The 21,644-nt window shown below is 40.9% G+C and overlaps 1 protein-coding gene across 5 annotated transcripts in view; it reads left to right on the forward strand.

Moving 5' to 3' along the window:
- NAV2 (neuron navigator 2) overlaps positions 1–20,351 on the forward strand; it is a 501,690-nt gene extending 481,339 nt beyond the window's left edge. For all 5 annotated transcript variants that reach the window (XM_019519466.1, XM_019519468.1, XM_019519467.1 and 2 more), the window contains 7 exons: positions 867–1,102; positions 2,700–2,854; positions 3,344–3,415; positions 4,390–4,586; positions 6,499–6,617; positions 14,771–14,974; positions 16,191–20,351. In XM_019519466.1, the coding sequence (XP_019375011.1) occupies positions 867–1,102; positions 2,700–2,854; positions 3,344–3,415; positions 4,390–4,586; positions 6,499–6,617; positions 14,771–14,974; positions 16,191–16,316 (1,109 nt within the window). In that variant the 3' untranslated portion in view covers positions 16,317–20,351. The remainder of the gene's footprint in view (positions 1–866; positions 1,103–2,699; positions 2,855–3,343; positions 3,416–4,389; positions 4,587–6,498; positions 6,618–14,770; positions 14,975–16,190) is intronic.
- The last annotated feature ends 1,293 nt before the right edge of the window (positions 20,352–21,644 follow it).

The raw sequence follows: 21,644 nt of genomic DNA on the forward strand, positions 1-21,644 counted from the left end.
AAAACCTGCAGTATCCAACCTGTGTCTAGATGTCCCAGCCCTGAACCTTTTTTCATTCAATACAACTTCATCTAGTGTGAGAAATATTTGGGGTAGGATTGGTGTAGTACAGTGGTTCTCAACCTCCTTAAGCTCAGGATATCCCTTCTAGACTCAAGGCACCCCTCAGAAAATGTCAGCTCTTCATTTTCGCTCATTTTTTGACTACAGAAAAAGAATAGAGGCATTCTTCTGTTGCAAGAACTCGGAAAAACCACAATAGGTCAGAATGTTTTTAACGTTATGGATTCCAGTGTGAAATCTCTGGGTTTATCTAATGTTTGGACACCTAACTTGCAACTAAATTTGTTTAATAAAGGTCAGGTAAAAGTACAATAGAACATATTGTAAGAAGAAAAATACCAACTTTCTAGTTTTGGAGTGCACATTTTAGTGCAATTAGTAAGATAAAATAGTGTTTGGTTCAGCAGAGTATTGCAGAATGTCATGCCACGGTCCGCTTCGAAGAGGGTCAGGACATATGGCTTGCTAATAAAATACACTCTTGAAAGGATCTCAAGGCACCACAGGGTGCCCGGGCACCCGATTGAGAATCACTAGTGTAGAAGGAGCTTCTGACTGAAATTACATACATTCCTCATGAATGTCATTGCTTACTGTGGAGCACCTAGAATTTGTATTTACATTTCTCCAGGGCCCGGTCCAGCCTCATGACTGTTGAAATATGGCAACTGTGAGGAATTAATTGTGAGGAACTGATAGTTTTAGTCCTGCAAAATTAATTTAGAAAATTCAAGAAAAACCTAAAGCACCTTTAAAAAGCTGTAAGCCATTCCATCTTAATGATGAATTTTGTTCTGATGCAGGTATCAGTGAAAATAGTTTGGACTGTCTGGTGTTCGAGTCACTGATTCCAAAACCTATACTACAGCGATATGTGTCTCTCTTGATGGAACATAGAAGGATTATCTTGTCTGGCCCGAGCGGCACTGGAAAAACATACTTAGCAAATCGTCTGTCTGAATACATGGTACTTAGAGAGGGAAGGGAGCTGACTGATGGAGTTATAGCAACTTTCAATGTGGATCATAAATCCAGTAAGGTATGGAAATGGGGATTGTCTTTGCTGAAAGACAGAATTCACTATTGAGATGTAAAAACTCCATTTGGTTTTTGAAGCAGTGTAAATGCTATAAGTAAAGTACTGTATCAGGGATGCTCTATCTCCAGCCCACGACCCAAATCCAGTCATCAGGGTCCTGTCATCCACCCTGCAGGGCTCCCTACAGGTCTGGAAATTTGGCACCAGAGAGAGGGCATTGTTAATTGCCACAGCTCCTGAAGTGGCTCTGGAAGCCGTGGTAACTGATACTACTTCCACTCCCCTGTGCACAGTATTGTAGAGTATGGCCACTCTGCAGCCATATTTAGTGTGTGAAGCCAGGCTAATATGGATCCCCTGTGGGATGACCCACACTCTGACCCCATGATAGATTGACCCAGCCCAGCCCCATCCCACTCATTCAGCCAGCAGCGCAGGAAAGTAGAGCACTACTGTGCTACACGAAAGGGGTGTGTGATTTTAAGATTTCCAGGCCTATAGCTCTGATCCTCACCTGGCTCTGATCCTCAAAACTCACAGATAATATTAGGTTCCCAAGTGATCTGATTCTGAAAAGTACTGAGCACCCAATGGTTCTCATTTGAAGTTAACTATATACACTTCATTCCCAGTGATCTTGCTGGCAGCTGTTGATTATTGGGACTTTTGAAAAAATATAGACCATTTTAAAGCACATTTGGGCTGTATTAACCTCAGAGTAAAGGAGTTACGCAGCTGCAAGTAATATTAGTGGTGTCCTAGCAGCATTGTATCTACACTTGTTGCTGTCCAGAAGTATTCCCAAGCCAGTAGGACATGTCTATACCTTTATGCTATTAGCTTTGCTTATACACACCTCCAGTAAAATTTCTTGAAAACAAAGCTGTTCTGTGAGCTGTGAATTTGATGGTCTTGAACAAATTATGCCCTGGGCTAGAAGCATGGTCACTGGCTACGGATAGAATTTGGGGCATCCTATTTAATAAACACTTTAGAGAAGATGAGAGCACTCTAAACACACCCAGGTACGTAGGAGTACTACTGAAGCCTCTTTGTTCTTCCATGCCATCATCCAAGCCATCTAAATTCTGCCTCTACAAAGGAGCACTGTGTGAGCCATACTTAGAAAGTAACACAGCAGGAAGAACACATAATCAAACATGGCAAGAAGGGCCCCTGAAGTGCAAGGCTACATCTGCAATTATCTGACTTAACTTACACAGTAGCAATTGAGCATTTGTGTAAAATGCTAAACACATTTCAAAGCTCTATGCAGCATGGCTAAACTATACAGTACAAGAAGTGTGAGCAACAAGACAGACCATCTCCCCTGGACTTTTCAAAATGGACATTGTGGAGTGACTTTAAATTTCTAACACAAGTAAAGCTTGAATAAAAACAAAAGTAAAATTACTTGTTTTACTCCACTTGGGAAAAACAAGCTCATTGTCCACAATAGAGCAGGCTACTATATATATTTTTTATCAGGTCATATCTAAAACTTAATTTAACCCCATGGGACATCTTTTGACTCTGTTCACTGGATTTCTAAGGAATATCATGAAAACTAAACTTCCTGTTTCTTTGTGCTTTTCAGGAACTTCGCCAATACTTGTCCAACCTTGCTGATCAGTGTAATAGTGAAAACAATGCTGTGGATATGCCTCTTGTCATTATTCTGGATAACTTGCATCATGTTAGCTCCCTTGGAGAGATCTTCAATGGGCTTCTGAACTGCAAATATCATAAATGGTAATGAAACATTGGACCTACACCTCAATGCCCTAAAAGAGTTTACTCCAAAGAGGCTTGATCCTGATCACTAGATAAACTTTATTAGATTATGCTCATTGTATGGGCTATAAGATATTGCAGACAGATTCTAGCTGCACAGAATGGTTACATTCTTTGTTTAAATAAGTGGTAACAAGTTAGTAGGGTATTTAGATGTAATGTGTTAATTACACACAATAACCCTTCAATAATTAACAGTAAAGTTTTAGTGAACACCTCTGTTTTGAAGGTTCAGTTTTGCAAGCACCGTTCAGTGCAAGCACAAAATTGTGGGTCTGTTTATGTGTGCCTGCAGGCAAACTGCACTGGCAAGAGGGACCAAGTGATACTTAGTTGAATACAGGGGCCTGAAAGCTCTTATTTTGAATGCTATGCATTAAAAATGTGTTTGACTTATTGCCTAGAAATATGCTTACAGCTACTGGTTTGTTCCATGTTTTCTTATAGTCCTTACATTATTGGCACAATGAACCAGGCCACCTCCTCAACCCCTAACCTTCAGCTTCACCACAATTTCAGGTACTGTGTGTTTACTGGTCTAATTTCTGTTTTGTGAAGAGGCCAGAGAGGAAATGCTAATGAGTCACGCACACAAGTTCTCAGCAAGTAAGCTAGCAAACTAAAGAGGAAAAAATGCTGTTCTCTTATAAAAGATGACCAGACACGTGCAGCATTACCTTGTAACAGGGGTGTCAAATTAATCTGGATGCATAGGTTGGATGAGTGGTGTGAGGCTGGTGCACAAACCAGATCGCACCCATGAATGCCTCTGCTTTCCCACTTCATGCAAGATCCAGCCCACACAGTGACTATTCTGGCTGGACTGGGGCCCACACTGCAGGCAGCACCTCTGTAGCACGTCCCAGCCTGGCCAGGGTGGGAGGGGAGGGCAGCATTCAGAGTGATCCCAGACTGGCTGGAACAAGCACTGTGTGCCTCAGCCTGGGTTCCAGAGTGGGTACTGCATGCAGCCCATGTCCTGGACCCTGTGTGCAGGGTTGGGATGGTAGTGTGGGAGTCAATTCCGATCCAGGAGTGGCACCAAGGTCTGGGTGATGGGGCTCCATAGGCCAGAATCAGACCCTGGGCTTCATCTTTGGCACCCCTGCCTTATTAAAATGATTTTTGTTCTAAATATGAATGCATATCATTCTTTAAAGTTGCCTTTTGCAGGCTTTGTAATGAGAGAGTCTTGTGCTCCAAGTGCAAATTAGATTAACATAAACATGAAGATATACAAAGGAAGCAGGCAGAGACTGAGGAAGGATGGATAAAGCAAACAGCAGTATGGGCTGTGTAATCTAGTGAGCTTATAATTACAGTATGTCTTCTGCTAAGGAAGAAATTATAACTGTGGTAAACCAAATAACCTGATAATTCTGATTGTACAGATCAGCTAGATAGGAAGAACAAAACCCATTCATGACCTAACATGAAAAATCGGTGTTCTTCAGAACAAAAGTTAAAACTCTGAAACTTCTTTTCTGCCTTAGATGGGTGCTATGTGCCAACCACACTGAGCCTGTCAAGGGCTTTCTTGGTCGTTTTTTGAGAAGAAAACTAATTGAAACAGAAATCAGTGGCAGGATGAGAAATGCAGAACTGGTTAAGATCATTGACTGGATTCCCAAGGTCTGGCAGCATCTCAACAGATTCTTGGAGGCTCACAGTTCCTCTGATGTTACTATTGGTGAGAGTTCAGAATTCCCATCCTAGAGCCTAGTGCATTTTCAGACATTTTTGAGAGGATGTATTCCTGTTCCTTGTATTCCACTGGAATTAACCATTGGGGCAAAATGTTTATAAAATGTCTATAAAATCTGTTTTTTAAGATCAGCCCATTCTGCCAAGCAAAACTTACTATGTACTCATTATACACAGGGATCTGGGTTTTCTGTTTGCTGCAGGAAAATGTGGATTTTTCTCCTTTAATGGAGAAAACTTTTAAAAGAGAAAATCATGGCTTTCTTTTAAAGGAGAAAAACTCAGGAAACCATGGGTTTCCCCTTGTAGGCTGGCAGAGTTCAAGCCTGCAAGGGGCTACTTGGGGTTGGGGGGAGTGGGGAGGGTGATTGTAGGTAGGTCACCATGTGCAGGTAAGTCTATGGGGGTGGAGGAGAAAGGGCACAAGCAAAGTGTTGTAGGAGTACAGGCAACATGTCTGGGTAGTTGGGGGCACAGGTGATGTGTCAGAAGGGTGGGGGGACCAAGGCAATGTGGTGGACAGGGATGAGAGGGCAAGGCATGCAGAGGACACGTGCCCCCAAGATTTCTGAGCTCACAGTGGGACACAGGACTGCAGCTGGGCCGGACCAGCTCCAGGCAGGACCCAGTGCAGGACAGAGCACTGAATTGTGCCCCTGCTACTATTGGCTGGGCAGGGGGCACCTCACCTTGGCCATAGCACACCGCTCCCTCCCCCATTTGCCAGGTTCTGCCTGCTGGGCTGCGGAGGCAACTCCTGTTCATAGCTGGTTCAGTCCAGCTGTAGCCCCATGCCCCACTGGGCACAGAAGTCTCAGGGGGGCATGTACCCCCTGCTGCATCACCTACACTTCTTCCCACCCCCACACATTGCATGTGCCCCCCCCATTCCCTACACACCAAACCTGTTCCCCACATACCCACTCCCTTCCCTACATACCAGGGGGCTGGGGGCAGGGAGTGGTGGGTTGGGAGTGAGAGGCACTGGCAGGGCTGGGGTGGCTGTGGGTCAAGAGTGAGGGACACCAGCAGGACCAGGAGGCTGTGTGTTGGGAATGAGGGGCACCGGCAGGGCCAAGGGGCTGTGGGTTGGGAGTGAGGGATACTGGCAGGACTGGGGTGGCTGTGACTTGAGAGTGAGGGTCAATGGCATGGGCAGGACACTGGCATATCAGGGCTGCTTAGCACCACAAAGAAATGGTGAGGACAGCCACAGCTGGACCCACATCCTGGTGAGCAAAGGGTAGGGGGGGAGCTCTGATTTTCTGTAATAAAACCCCCCAAATCAAATGCCACAATTTGAATTTATTTAGAGGTGTTTAGAATTTTATTTTTATTATAATGATTGAGGCACTGGTAGGCTTCCAAATTGCTTAAAAATTGTAAATATATCAATAGAACATTGTGTTCAACTGATATATACTTACATGCACACACACACACACACACGTGTATATATGTGTAAGTATATGTGTGTATGTATGTGTATATGTATATCTGTGTGTGTGTGTTTCATTTTTACCATGGAAAAACATGGATTTGGGGTTTTTTAATCAGAAAGTTTGGGATTTTTGGACAGAGAAAACCAAGTTCCCTAATTATAAATAGTTTGTATATATGGTAAAATTTCTGATTTCTTATTTATTAAAGGACCGCTTTATGAATTTTCAGCCTTTGATAAAAATAACTATATGCTACTGTGTTTAATTGGTTCCTTCTTAAATGCTGTAGAACTTCACATTTTTTCAGAGTTTGTGAATTATCTGAAAGACCAGACACCAGGCATGTACATTAGTTCTCTCCACTTGGGTTACTGTCTCCAAAGACTTTGGAGTTGCTGTTTGGTGTTGTTTTGAATAGTTATTATTTGCTTTTAATAAGTGAATATTCCCCTCTAGGTCCACGACTCTTCCTGTCCTGTCCAATAGATGTAGATGGTTCTAGAGTCTGGTTTACTGACTTGTGGAACTATTCCATTATCCCATATCTTCTGGAGGCAGTCAGAGAAGGACTACAGGTAAGGAATCAAAATCTGAAAAATAACAGACCTGAACAGGGTTTCTGTCTATGTGGTAGGAAATAACAAGACCACATAAACACTTTCTCTAAAAACAATTTGAGGTTTGGCTGTATATGATCTGGGAGCTTCTGGATTTGTTTTTCGGTAGAAAAACTTACCTGGAGACTCCTGAACAGACTGAGTGCTGAACCCCTGAAGAACGGTGCTAATGGTGAGATGCTCCTGTGCACACATCTCAGCATGCTCTACAGGCTCCCACAGTCTGCCTGGAAACAGATGGTAGCAGTGCATAGGGCAGTCCTGATTGGCTGACGCAAACTGCTGAGTTAGCTTGTGTCTCCCTACAGTATAATGTGGAGATGGCAAAGGGGGTGTGTTCTGCTCCCTGCTTGGCTGGAGCAGTAGAGTCCACTCCAAATGACACACTGTCTCCTGTGCAGGAGGCAAGGGGTACAAGCAAAGAACCATGGGATGCTGGAGGACTGTGCTGTGGCTTCTCTCAGAAGGGAATGTGTACTTGCATTCACTTTCCCAGAAGATACTCTTCCAGGAGCGATTTTATCCCTGGTTGTTCCTGCGTGGCTTGTTGGCATATATCTGGATTTGAGATGTGTCTGCAACAGCGGGCAAAAGACCATCTTTGGAAGATGGTTTGGAACATCTTGACTGGAACATGCTGCTTCTGAAATTTAGATTTACCTTTAGAAATAGTTTTTTAATGCCTAGCTACTTTTAATTGCACTGGGAGTTGGGAGCCAAAATATTTTAAAATCTTCCTTTAGCACTTAACCTGCATCTAAAATACAAAACAAGCATTGGTATTTGTATTGCTATTACCTTTTTCATCCATATTTTTTCTTCTTCTCTTAACAGGAATAGCAATAGATTTACCATGACTTGAGATACATTTGAGCTGTCTTTCAACAGAAAGAAACAATGCAGTATTTGGAGAGAGCTTACTGAATGAGTGGTAGCATTTTGTACTGATGCTTTGCCTATTTATTTCTCAGTCTAGGTGATGAAATATTAGGAATACAAGAATATAGCAAAGTTGGGATGGGAGGTATTTCACAATGTCATGTAGTCCAATCCCTTGCTCAAAGTAGGACGATACCTGACTATCGCATCACAGTCAAGTATTTGTCCCGCTTGGTCTTGAAAATTTCCTGGGATGGAGATTCTACAATTTGTGTAGGTAGCATGTTCCAATACTTGGCCACCCTCAGAGTCAGAAAGTTCCTCCTCATCTCCAACCTAAATTTCCCCTGCTGATGCATGATGCCACTGCTCCTAGCCCTGTCTCCTATGACCGCAGAAAAAAAACCCATCTCCATCCTTTCTCTGATTGCTCTTCAAGTAGTTGAAGACATCAAATCAGTCTGTTTTTTCTTCTCCAGACTTAATAACCCTGGCTCTTTCTGCTTTTCCTTATACATCTTCCCTCCTAGGGTTCTAATCATTTTGTTGCTCTCCACTGGACTTTTTCCAGTCTGTCCCATATTATTTTGTAGGACCCAAAACTGGACACAGTACTCCAGGTGAGGCCTCATTAGTGCTGAATAGAGCCGAAGAATCACTTGCCTTGACTTGCAAGTGATCCTCCTACTAATATAGTCCAGCATACTGTTGCAACAAGAACACACTGTTGGCTCAGCTTATGGACTACTGTGACCCCCAGGTCTTTCTCTGCAGTACTGCAGCCTAGCCAGTGATTGCCCACTCTGTAGTTGCATGCAGTTATTTTGTCCCAAGTGTATGACAGTATTTAAGTTCCAAGTTGACAAAATGGGTCTGGCTCACAAGACAAGTCAAAGTTTACCTAATTCAGAGCTGTCTAACTTCCAAGCCCCTGGGGGCCACACCAACAAGGGCCATACACTACACAGGCTGCACCAAGCACACTGTGTGAATTTTTCCCTTTCCCCCATTCCACTGTACCATACACCAGGACAGGACCAGGAGCAGTGGCCTCAAACTTCAGCAGGAAAAGTTTAGGTTGGAGATTAGGATGAACTTTCTGATTCTGTGAGTGGTCAAGTATTGTGCCCAGCACTGTACCTAGACTCCTGGCAGCCCTGGGTGAACTTTTAGTATCTTCACCAGAGATAATGATGATAATAATCAGACAACCAAAAAAAAATACCATTTTTGGGCCCACTTTCTGTCCAGGCTCCAGGAGGCTGCCCAGTTCACCCATGCTGTGCCCAGCCCTGATTGTGCCATGCAGGCACGTGATGCACACCTTTGTGGGCACTCCCTGCCCCACTGCTGCACTACAGGGGCATAATCCCCACATGTGGCTCCGATCAGCCCCCAACACACCCCAAATGCATCCTTAGCTCCCTGGGCTGCCACACTGCTCCCCAACCCCACCCCGGGACAAAGGCAGGAAGCAACAGCTGGAGGAGGGAGTTGGAACCCAAGACACTCTGACTGCTGTTGAAGCTGGAACAACAGGGGGAGTGAAAACCAGTGAGAGACTAACTCCTTGAGGGCTGTATGTGGCCCATGGGCTGCCAGTTAGCAATCCTGATCTAATTAATAATAGAAGTGTCTGAGTACAAAAGACTATCTTTTTATTAAAGTTTGTTTTGTGAGACCATGGTTGTATTTCATTAATGTGAAACAACTTGCTGATGTTATTCTGGCCTGAAATAATATTTGAGATTCTTCAGCGGTCCTGTAAATCCCTCTAAAATCAGCACAGTTATGTTAATCTTGGAAGAAATGGCAACCTGAAGTCCTCCTTCTTCCCTTTCCCAATTTTGGACATTTGCTAAAGTGGGTTAAGTCAAGTAACCTGGTTTTAATGGGGATGGATTCAATGTAATGTATCCGGGGCCAAAGTTGCAAAATAGGAGATATTATCTTTGAATGTTATGATACTGAAAGGATCTTAATTGAATATGGGCTCCCAATGCAGTGCTATAGCTATGAGTGTGAACACAGTCCTTGGAGGCATAAGTAGGAGAGGCGATATTTCTTCTGTATACAGTTTTATTGAGACCACATTTGGAATACTGTGTTCACTTTTGATATCAACAATTAAAAAGGGTGTTGAAAGACAGGAAAGGTTTCAGAAGAGACTCAAGAAAACATGGTTTTAATAGGAGTGTGAAAAGCTAAGTTTAATTAGCAATGGGCTGAGAGGTCATATTTGCATAAGAGATATTTCTGGTGGTGAATGAATGACTTGAGTCTAACAGGAAAAGGCAAAATGAGATTTTCTGTTTGGAAGCAGAAGCATGACAAATTCTGATTAGAAATAAGGCACAGCTATACCTTTGCACATCCAAAAGACATAACAAAAGGAAATTCACAGTGGAACAACCATTATAGACAACCCTTAAGCAGGAAAGTAGGAACTATTTGCCTTGCTTTTGTCCTTAGTGAGTGAAAAACTCTGCTTTAGTTTACTCATAAAATGGGATTTTGATACTTGTATAGGTGCTCAATGCCTCTATATTTTGCTCTGAGACTATCATAATAGAGGATCAGTAAAGGGCCCTGTAACATTAATAAAAAATAGTAAGGATAATAAAATAGAACCACCTTCCTGTTTTCTTTTTAATTGTGTGGAGTGCCTGTTGGCACCAATATATTTGTAGAAGTGGTTTCCTCGGCATATTTAAAGATCCTGATTTTTGATGTTAAGCTCTTTTCTATCTATTTTTCTCCAAAATTCTGTTATGACATTAAGCTTAAGCAGTAACTAAGATTATTCCAACACTGAGACTGAGGATAAGAATTGTGATTTCAATCCTCAAAGGAAAGGTATGATTATTTTAATGAAAGAAATATATGTTCCATGTTGGCATCTGTCTGTCTCCCATGCAAACAGATGCTCCTTTGTGAATAGTTATGTGAAACTACCTGTCATGAAGGGATGGGTGGGCTGATTTGAGTCTAGTTCCCTTGGAGCTACATGGGAGAACACTGTATATTATTTTTGCCATTTTGGACAAGTATTGCTCAGTCTTGATATTGATTTTATTCCTGAAAGCAGGGATGTGAAAATATGATGATTGTATAATCCATCTGTCCCTCCTTTCTGTTTTGCTATTATAAACCTCAAGAACAACTAATAGGGGGATCTGGAATGCCTGCCAGTTTGCATATTCACTAGTACTGTATCACTGGATCTTGTACATGTTAACCTAGTGGATTGCCACCTCCTTTCCTGCTTTCCAGAAAGAACCTGTCTAGTTTCTATGACCCTTATCTCTAAGGGTTGCAGAGATGGATTGTGCAGGTTGCAAAGGAAGAGAATGGTGGTTCCCAGACTGCATGTGCCATATGTTCAGCCGGGGTGTGTGAAGCTTCAGTTGCCGATTAGATTCGGAGAAGATTTGACCCGATTTTGGAGGCCAAATCACCGAATCTGAATTGAATCAGGAGACCAAAAACACCTCCAAATTGACTCAAAGCCTCCAAATCAATTTGGAAAAAGATTTGGAGATCTGGAAGGCAGCCTTTCAGGGGAACAGAAACTGAGAAGCAGTTGGGGAAAGACTGACATCTGGTCTGATAGTAGCAGGGGGTGGGGAAGACTGACATCTGTACCTGGCCAGTGGCTGTGATCTTTCCCTGAGTCCCGTTCCAGTCACAGTGTCTGGAGGAGGGACATAGAAACAGCACATAAGCCTCTGTCTGCAGCCTTTCTGTCCCTTTAGTGAACTGTTTCTGCCTGAGCACCGGGAAGGTCCCCTGTTACAGGCTACCATCCCTGCTGGTTTCATCCCACTGTGCCTTAACACACACACACAGTGACATGTCATGTGTTTTGCTTGTCAGCACCTTGAGTTACAGTTTCCCAGAAACCCCTGCACCAATCTTCTTGAAACTTGGCAGGCCTCATGCCTTCAGAAGGGACTACCATCCCTGCTGTTTTCATTCAAATCTGCTAAAAATGACAATGTTATTGGTATTTCAGTGATTCCCCATTATAGTCTATGGCCAAATCTCCAAATCAGCACCAAATCTTCTGAAGCCGATTCAGCCGAATCAGTTCGGGACAGTGATCCAAATCTCCAAACTGAATCACTGTCCTCCAAATTGGCCAAATCCAAATTCAAATTGAATACTCCATTATTCACACAGGCCTAATGTTCATTATTTGCAGTGTCGGGACCACCATTTAAATAGAAATTCAACTTATTAATTGTACTTAAATTACAATTAAATAGAAATTATATGTGTTAGCCACCATTTAAATAGAAATTTGACTTACTAAGTAACTGTACTAAGTATTCCTACTGTAAATGACTCTTACTATGGAGCTGTGATGAATGCTTCATAAGTGGGTGCTCCAGATTTAAGCAGTAAACCCAGTTTACAGTGGCATGCATTGAAACAGTTGTCTGATAAAATAGTCACCAAAGTAATCATGAACAATATTTTCTTTGAGGGAAGGAAAAATGGGTTTAAGATTGCCTGGCACCACCTAGTGGACAACTCTGCCTACTCTCAAGTTTGTGTTTTTCGCTCTGAGGAATACATGTTAAAATATAAAATAATTTAATGCTGCATCATTTCTGAATTGGCATTTCTTTGCAACATATTACAAAATCTCTATTTTTATGCATCACCAAAATTCCCATCCTGCTTGGGGTTCCAGTGAAATAAAGGTTTCAATTTTAGCTTGTGTAAATTATTTCTGAAAAGGACTTATTCTATACTCTGCTTGACAGTGTTTATGCTAATTTTATTACAGATCTGCAGCTACTATGAAATACAGTTTGAAAGTCTGAATTCTGTTTCTCTCTACACGTATACCAGGCCTTATTCTGTCACCTTTACTCAGATTGATTAGTACATTTGTGAACCTTTAGCTATTAATGTTCCTGATCTAATGCATCTTCATCACAAACAAAGACAAAACATTTACTTTGCATTAATCTTTGTAACATCTATACGTGTTTCATTGGATGCTAATTTTAAGCATTGTGATGTCTCTTCTGCATAGGTACTGAAATTATAACACTGTTGACTTGATGCTTATGTTGGTAACACTCTCTGCTGCCATGCAAGACAAGTAATTGATTCTCTAACCAGGTTTCCAGTTAAAGCCAAGTTTGGGGGATTTTTCTGAAAGTGTGACACTGGTTTGGAAGAAGTAGCTCTGGGTACTGTTGTCACTATAGACAAAATAGCCCATAAGGTTTAGCTAATAAGGATAGTAGCCTCAGGGATAAAATGTGTGGAAGGGAAAGATAGGAATAAGGGTGATAACTATTCTTTTAGCTCTGGAAGATCTTGAAAATTCCTGTGCCTCTCCATTTTTCCTAATGGAAGAGCATTGTGTTTTTATGGGAACTTAAACAGATTTTATCAAGAGTTTTTAGGTGGCTTTTTCATCTAGCTTTATTTAGATTCAGAAGACTAAGTTCACCAGGGATGATAAATGGAGAGTGTGGTCTCAACTTTTTTTCTCACTTATTGATAAACTGGTGTGAGAAATAAATCAGCCTTTTTTTCCTTTTCTCATTCCCTTTCCCACAGCTCCACATGGGTATAATATGGAATTGTCAATCGTTGCTGTTTTCCAAATTATGGTGTAAAAATTGGAAGGGTTTTTATGACTGTTTGTGAAATATGATTAATATGAGTGTGAAAAAGATAGATAATGCTAATAATAATAATATACGATTGTCTGTGAAAACAGAGAACTAGATTCAAAGATCTTTCAGTCCAGTGTCCCATTGGTGTATGATGGTGTATCATGAGCATGCCTCTTCAAGGCCTTGTCTTTCAGAAAAACACACCATGAAATTCAGTGGGTGGGTAACTGGGTGGATAACCATTCTGGAAAGGGGAATGCTGACCCAGGTTTGGAGCAGGTGTTCAGTGATTCAGGTTTAATAAGGCTTGTTAGGATACTTAAGGGAGTTCCCTCAAAATGGGTTCATGGTTAAACACCCTCTTTATGATAAGAGTTTTGCATTCTGCATTGGCAACCTTGGTTTGAGGGTTCATTCTGCCATGTAAATAATCTGAGTGAGAGCACTAGGATTAATCTGGCTGAACCACCCAGCTCAGTAGAAAGAGATTTTCCATTTTTCTAAAATACCAACATCAAACTTTTCCAACTCTGGAAATACACGTGTGTCTTCATCATAAAGAATGTTCAAATAACAATAAAGGGAGTTGGGGGTAAGGTTAGCACCAAAATATTTATATCCCAAAGATTAAAGGCACTCTAATGTTCTCGTAACATGTCCCTTACCTCCTGTTGTGTCTTATTGCTTCACTCCCCACTGTATATTATAAAGGGAAGTAAAATTCCTTTGAACTCAAGTGACAAAATGCAGATACTGAAATCCAGTTCCTGAAGGGCAGTCAGCCTAGAAATCCCTATAGCAGAAGTGGGTGGGGGAAAGGATCTCTTTTCAGTTGGAGTTTGCTTTTGAAATCTATGTGGCTCAATGGTGAGCTTTTATTTAATGATCAAGGAGCTGGGTTTATGTATAAAACACAACAAAGCCAAGAAAACAGCCCAAATTAGAGGCTCAGAAGCACTGGCTTTATTTTCCTAACAATTATGTTGAAACAAAAATACCTTTCTGGAAGTAGCATATGTGTGTTTGAAGTAGGGGGCTGAACTTACAGAGCCAGTTCTGCTGGCACTTTCACCAGTGCTAGGGCAGAGACGTTCTACTGACTTCAAAAAATATGTCTTTGGCATTCATCCATTAAGTTTCTGGTGGTAAGTGTTGAGTATTTACCCTCACACACACTAGTAACTTACACCAAGTATGTGTTAACTATGAAAGTAAATAAGCAAGTTCCTCCTGCAAAATGGACATTAAAATGTATAGCTTGCAAATATGTATTTATCTTATTTAATCCTAAGGAATGCAGAAGCAGCTTCTGTGATGGATTTGATCTCAGATTCCCTTTCTAAGATAGTGGCAGATTGAGAGACATAGCAGTTTCAAACGACATGGTTAGCAGCCCCTTCTAAGTCAGATTCCATTTGGTAGCTATAACTCCACCATCAGATGGGTGAAACGCACACCCTTCTGTGACCAGTTCTGATTCAGAATATTTTCCATAGCCTGGGAACTCATTTTGGTGAGCATAGAATAAAGAAGTAGGACTGAATAAATGGCAAGAATATTTTTCAAGATGCTTTTGCTCTTATTTTCTAGCTGTATGGAAGGAGAGCTCCCTGGGAGGATCCTGCCAAATGGGTAATGGACACGTATCCATGGGCAGCCACCCCACAGCACCATGAGTGGCCTCCTTTGCTGCAGCTGCGGCCTGAAGATGTTGGATTTGATGGCTATTCTGTGTCTCGGGAAGGCTCAACCAGCAAACAGGTTCCACCAAGTGATGCTGAAGGAGATCCATTGGTGAGTTCTATTTTCATCAGTGCTAATGAAAGTTACTTGCTAACAGAAGAGAAAACCTAAAGAGGAATAAAACAGTAGCTGACAAGCTACAAGTGACCAGGGTGCAGGGAACCCAGGTTTTACCCTCTCATCCCCATTCTCCCCTGCTCAAATCCAAGGGGATTTGAACTTTTGATTCACACTTCTTAGCAATGTACTATAACCACCAGGCCATAAATTAGACATTACCCAAAGCACTCTTCTGCCCTCCTCTTTGAAACTGGACCTTGCATCTTGCGTTTAATATTCACTGGATAAAATAGATAATCAGCACTCACATAGTTTTTAACCGCTTCATGGCCATAACCCAGGACTCCTTCCCTTTGGGGGCAGTATCTATATGCCTGAACCATGCTCCCTCTGATTTATGCTCTTCCTCCTGTTCCCACAAATCCCTGACTTCTGGCAGCCCAATGGACCAGCTTCAAGAGGAGGGCTAGGGAGTGATGCTGGGTAATGCTTAGCCCATAATATGGGCTGCTTACAGATATGGAAAAAACAGAACAAAGCAGCAGTTTACTTTTAGCTTGACACACCCTGCACTTTGATTGAATCAGCTATTAGATTAAAGCACCAAAAAGCTCTGCTGAAGCATGCAAGCTATACAGATGCTGGGGAGCTGGGTCAAATTGACACAATTCCTCTTCTGCTAAAGCACTGGTTGTTTTTTTCTCCCACATCTGTCAGTGCCCATAGAGGTTAGAACAGTTTGCTGGGAAGCAAATGATACAGAGTCAAATCTCCTGTTGGTAAGGGGAACCTAAAACTTAGGTGTCCTATTTCCTGGGCAAGTGCCCTAGCCATTGGGCTGTGGGTGGTCCATCACCCTCCTTCATTTTACTTCTAATAATATGTGCACAGGGTGAACCTATTCTGTCACAGATACAAATAGAATCCAAGTAGTTTGTAAGTGCCAAAAATTGCTGTCCCCAGTTGTGTCACTTAGATATGTGAAGGTGCAATAGGATTTAGTTCAAAATTCTTTCTGGCTCAGATTCAGACTCATATGCCAAGTCCATATGATGCAATAAGAATTGATTTACATTTGGCATCCTGTTAGAGAATCTCAACAATACCCACATTCTTGTTCTCTTTACACATTTTCCACAAGTGACATGAGTGCAAATGAGATGTCCTAGATCACAAATAATCCCGAAAACTCTCTGCACTTTGACAGATGAACATGCTAATGCGACTGCAAGAGGCAGCTAACTATTCGAGTCCTCAGAGCTATGACAGTGACTCCAACAGCAACAGCCATCATGATGACATCCTTGATTCATCCTTGGAGTCAACATTATGATCTTCAGCAGACAAAAAGATTGTTTCCCATTTTGCAAGAATCCTGATCAAAAAACACTAATGAAGATAACTTGTTACCGGACTGGGCAAACGTCTCAGTATTAGAGCTGCAAGAACAACAAGACACTTTATACGAGTCAGTCTTGAACCTGGGTGCAGGCAACCCAAACAACCTTTGTATTTTTTTTTATATAATGGTATGAACTGCACTATTTCTTTGTTTTGTTCTGTTTAGTTGCTGTAAGCTCTCATGCCTAAGATACTGAAGACATTTTAAAAAAGCATCCTCACAATTAAAAAAAAAAAAGAAAAAGAGGGCGGGGGGGAATCCTTTGCGGCTATGAAATAAACAGCTTTGTGCCATGTACTGTCCAGGAAGAGAGGGGAGGGAAGTTCTCTGCATATGCTGCTTCTGACCAAACACATGTAGGTGAGGGCTGGACTTTTACCAATTAGCTTTGCAGACTAAACTCAGCTGCAGATAGTTCTGGTGCTAAAATACATTGCTTTCCTAGGTAATAATGTTCTGTCAAAGGCAATGCTGCAAAAAACAGGGACATTTGAAATACATATTAAAAAAAAAGCTGCTCTCCTTGCCAGTCTGAGACCTTGTCTTTCTTTGCTCTATTTCACCGTGTGTTTATAGAAATATACATAAATATAAATATGAATATATATATATACAGTCTAAACAAATCAGGTTTTATCAAACACTGTGTAACAAACAATTCTACAAAACTTTAAAGACTGAGTACCCCTCTGACATCAGGACATGATTCTTTTCTTCCTTATGCCCATGTAAATCCAATGACTTCAGTGGCATTACTCCAGATTTACGCTAGTATAAGAGACCAAATTGACCCTTCTGCAGAGAGACAGCAAATAGTCTGTATCCTATATAATTCTACAGTTTAAATACTACTGCAGCAGAGTTACATTGGGCTTTCTGTCTTTCGGGGTTAGGGGTGGATTTCTCACGTGAAAAAAATAATCCGACCTCTGGTTTTTAATTTTTGCATTAAAATAGTATGGCTCTTGTCAATTTTCTCTCACTGACCATTACAGCCCCAAATGGGTGCAGTAAAACTCAGAAGTCCAGTGTTACCCTGGTAACATTATTTATTCTGTCTCTTTTTTTCAACTGCAGAATGTAGTGTTCTAGTAGTTCAACTGAACAGTCTTACTGAGGTCTAAAAACAAAGGAAGAGAGGGAGTACTATCTTTTTAAAGTTTAAAATGGGCCATGCTCTTGCATTCTGACCGAGCTGTGAACCTGGTTCTATTTCTCCTCCTCCTGTCCAAACGCACACAAATACAATTCCAGTGTTAAGGCTTGTACATCTGTTGAGGAGTAAGAACACCTCAAAAGAATTGCACTTTCCTTTTTGTGGGAGCAAATACTGACAAACACATCACCACAAGTCAGCTGTCTCAGGCTGTACCTCAGCAAGAATCGCAGTCCTCAGCACTGATTTGTACAAGCCTTTCCAGCTATCTTTTGGTGCTGAACTTTAAAGCGATGCCTTACTTCTTTTGTACTAATTGTGTTAATTACATTAGTGCTGTATATTATGACTTTTTATTTAAATAAATAAACAGGGCTAAAGTCATCTCTTGGAATATGATAAGTTGCTGTGAATATTGTTTGTATGAGATACTAGATTTTGTTTAAATGTAACAGTAACAGAGGAGGAAAATGAGATAACTTTTCAGGTTCATATCATCTGCAGCTAATAGTTCACTGGACAGCTGTTTATCTAATGCAGGAAAAAAAAAAGCTTTTCTATGATAATAAATGCCATCACTAGTAAACTACAGGAAAGCAATTGCTGTTTTTTCAGTGTACAGGTAGAAAAACTTATTACAAACACTTTTTTAAGAGCGTGTTAATCCTTGTGGGTTTAAAATAATGTAACAGCCAAGTTCATGCTTCTGTCACTCAGTTTGAGAGGATAGTTTTATTATACCTCATGACTTTCTACTCTCTGTGACATGACTGTACTTACTTTTTTGTCTTTTGTCCAATGAGAGCTGATACTGAATCTGCTCCTGTTACAGCTTTTGAGTGCTGATGACCTTTTTAAAAAAAATGTAAAAGAATAATTAGCGATGGGGGAGTGGGGGGGGGGACTTATCCACTTAAATCACTGGTTTATCTTAGGTGAACTCGAACTACTTATTTCATTTGAACGAAATACCCAGGGTTATTCAACCAACCGTATAAATCCAGTTCAGGTTATTGTAGAATAAGCATCACTAATACAGAACTTTCCCTAGCTGTGCTGATGATTTCAAGAGTAGCTAATGGCTAAAAACAGATGTTGGATTTCTCCCAAGACAAAACCTTTTGTAGGAATGGACAAGCCTGTTGTTCCACATGAAGCACCTGTTAAGTATCCAGATTACCACTTTGCACTGGGACAATACCAGCTCATTTGATTTAATTGGCATTCAAGCCAAACAACTGTCCTGCACCTGTTTTGATTGGAGTCACAGCCTAGGACAGTCAGCCCAGAGATAAACCCAAGGTCTGTTTTGAGCCAATTTCTCAACAGCCTGACAGTTCTGCTTCCCAACACTGACTTTGACTGTTACTACTATGAAACCGAGTAGAGAATAAGTACCTGAACCTGCATCTGAATCCATTCAGGTAGACTTTTAAGCATGTATGGATCTAATTGCAGGACAGGGACCTAAAGTGACTTAACATTATACATTTCTCAGCTACCCTTTAACTGATTCCTTCAGATACATTTGAAACTCTGGGCATGCCTATGCTCTCTGTAGACCATGCTAAGGTTCTCTGCCATGAAGCATAATGCATAATGTTGCTGTCTCCAGCACTGGCCAAGCATCAATTAGAGCTTCTAAAATAAGGAGTTCATTGGCACATGTACTGCATTGCATGAATATAAAATATTGGTGTGCTGTGCTTCCTGGCAGAGATCCCCAGCACAACCTTCGGAGGCCATAGATGTGCCTTGTGTGCCATTTTGGTTGCCATTTTTCTTTTCCCCAAACCTATGCTCAGACACAGGAGACACTCAGTCCTGCCAATGTACTTCTGTGTTATTGACAGTAGTTTGGGTCACTGTAAGGAGAGGGCTTTGAGTCATTTTAAGCATCACAAAACTCAGTATCCTTTCTGCAACTTTGGGAAGCAGGTTTACCTGTTGTGCATGTTTCTTACTTTTCATCAAGTATTTAGTAGAGCCTTGGTATATCTGCTCTTTTTCCTTTTTTAATGACTTCATTTTCATTTTAAGGCTTGTCCTTTTGAGAGGTTTTTTGCCTTTTTTCTACAAAGTTCTACATTAAAACAAAGATCAATAAAACAAACAAACAAAAAATACCCAACAAATAAACTCTATGATTCTATGCAACATTTATGTTGAGTTAAAAACAGAAAGCTTAAACAGTTTTCTTTCCTTCAGAACTGCCAAGAATTGTACAGGCTATAAATGAGATGGGGAAACATTTTTGGTTTGACGGGAGGGTGTTGATGAACCTTTTTTGTACATTTTGGAAAAGAAACTGATATTTCATTGTTGATGCTTACCTTCGGTATTCTGTGTATTGAATCTTGTCTAAATGTGACAATTCTCTTTCAAGAAAAAAAAACAAAAACAAAACAAAAAATCTTTCTTTGTGGATATTAAATGGAAGGTTGCTGTTTTGATCTAGTCGTTTCCAGTGGAACAGTTTATGAAATATGTTCTATAAGATGTACATTTTTTCATTGTAACATAGAAATGTAAATATTTGATTAAAAGTGCTGCATTTTGATGAATTTTTTCTAGCCATTTTTAAAGAGAAAACTAGGAATTGAGTATTTTGTGTACGGTATGATGTTTTCCATCTTCTCCCCTCCCTATTTAATTTTCAGTTGTCATTTAGGATCGGAATTTGCGAATGGTCTGTTTGAGATCATGCCTCCTGCCCCTCCCCTGCCCCTGTGTCATGGAGAATAAAGCTGATGATTGTACCAGTCTTAAATTATTCATGATTCAATAAAATTGATGCTTATTTATTCAGATTTATGGTTTTGCTGCGGTTTGTGCAATATTGATCAGTATCTATCTAGTTATTTAGAGTTTTGATGACTTAGTTTCAGGGTGACAAGAGAATTAAATTAATTTTTAGTGCTTGTAAAAGGTGCTGCCTTCATAGCATGGGAGACTGAAGACCCTATACACAAAAATGAGGAATCTAGAAAGAAGTCAAAAGGAGCAGTAAAAAATGTAAAAGACCTGCAGGCAGCTTGGAAGCTGTTTAAAAATACCGTATTAGATGTGTGGGGATGGTGCATACCATAAATCAAAAAAGGGCATCAAATGGTACAATAAAACCCTTGCATGTTTAAATAGCATAGTTAAAGAGGCCACTCAAGGCCTCTTTAGCTAAGTCATCCTTCAAAAAATGGAAGGTGTGTCAAAATGAGGAAAACAGGAAAGCTCACAAACGCTGACAAGTCAAGTGTAAAAGTGAAATAAGGAAAGCCAATAAAGAATTTAAGGAGCTTCTAATCGAAGATGCTGTGGTTGATCATAAAATCTTTTTAAAATACATCAGAAGCAGGAAGCCAGCAAGAAAATGGGTGGGACCCTTAGATGGCCAAGGTGTAGAAGGTGCTCTCAAGGATGATAAAGCCATAGCAGAGAAGCTGAATAAATTCTTCTCATCAGCTTTACCACAAAAGATATCAGGGAAATTCCCATGCTGGATCAATCCTTGCTAGTAGATAAGTCTAAACAGTTATATCGCCCTGTAGTGATAACAGAAGAAGTTTTAGTACATATAGATGAATCCTGATAAATCACCAGACGTGGATGGCATTCATCCAAGAGTTCTGAAGGAACTCAAAGGTGAAATTGCAGAACTGGTGACAATAATATGTAACCTTTCGTTACAAACAGCCTCTGTGCCACAGGACCAGTGGGTTGCCAAACCCTATCTGCCAAACACCCATCAAACATAACCTGTATAATACCCATCTGCCAAAAGGGCTTTAAAGCTGATACTGGGAATGACCAGTGAGTCTCACTTTCATCCCTGGCAAGTTAGTGGAATCTAGAATAAAAAATAAAATCAGCAGTCACATGGGCAAATATGATCAGCTGGGTAAGAATCAGCATGGTTTTTGTATCACCAATCTGCTCTAGCTCTTTGAGAGTGTTAACAAGCATGTGGACAAGAGGGATCCAGTTGACATAATGTATTTGGACTTTCAAAGAGCTTTTGATAAGGTTCCTCACCAAAGGCTTTTAAACAAACTGTTGTTAAGGGGTGGGGGGGGGAGGGGAAAAGCCAATGCCAGGTAATATTAGAG

Source organism: Gavialis gangeticus, unplaced genomic scaffold (genome assembly GCF_001723915.1).
Source record: "Gavialis gangeticus isolate Ggan-Ray unplaced genomic scaffold, GavGan_comp1, whole genome shotgun sequence".
NCBI lineage: Eukaryota > Metazoa > Chordata > Crocodylia > Gavialidae > Gavialis > Gavialis gangeticus.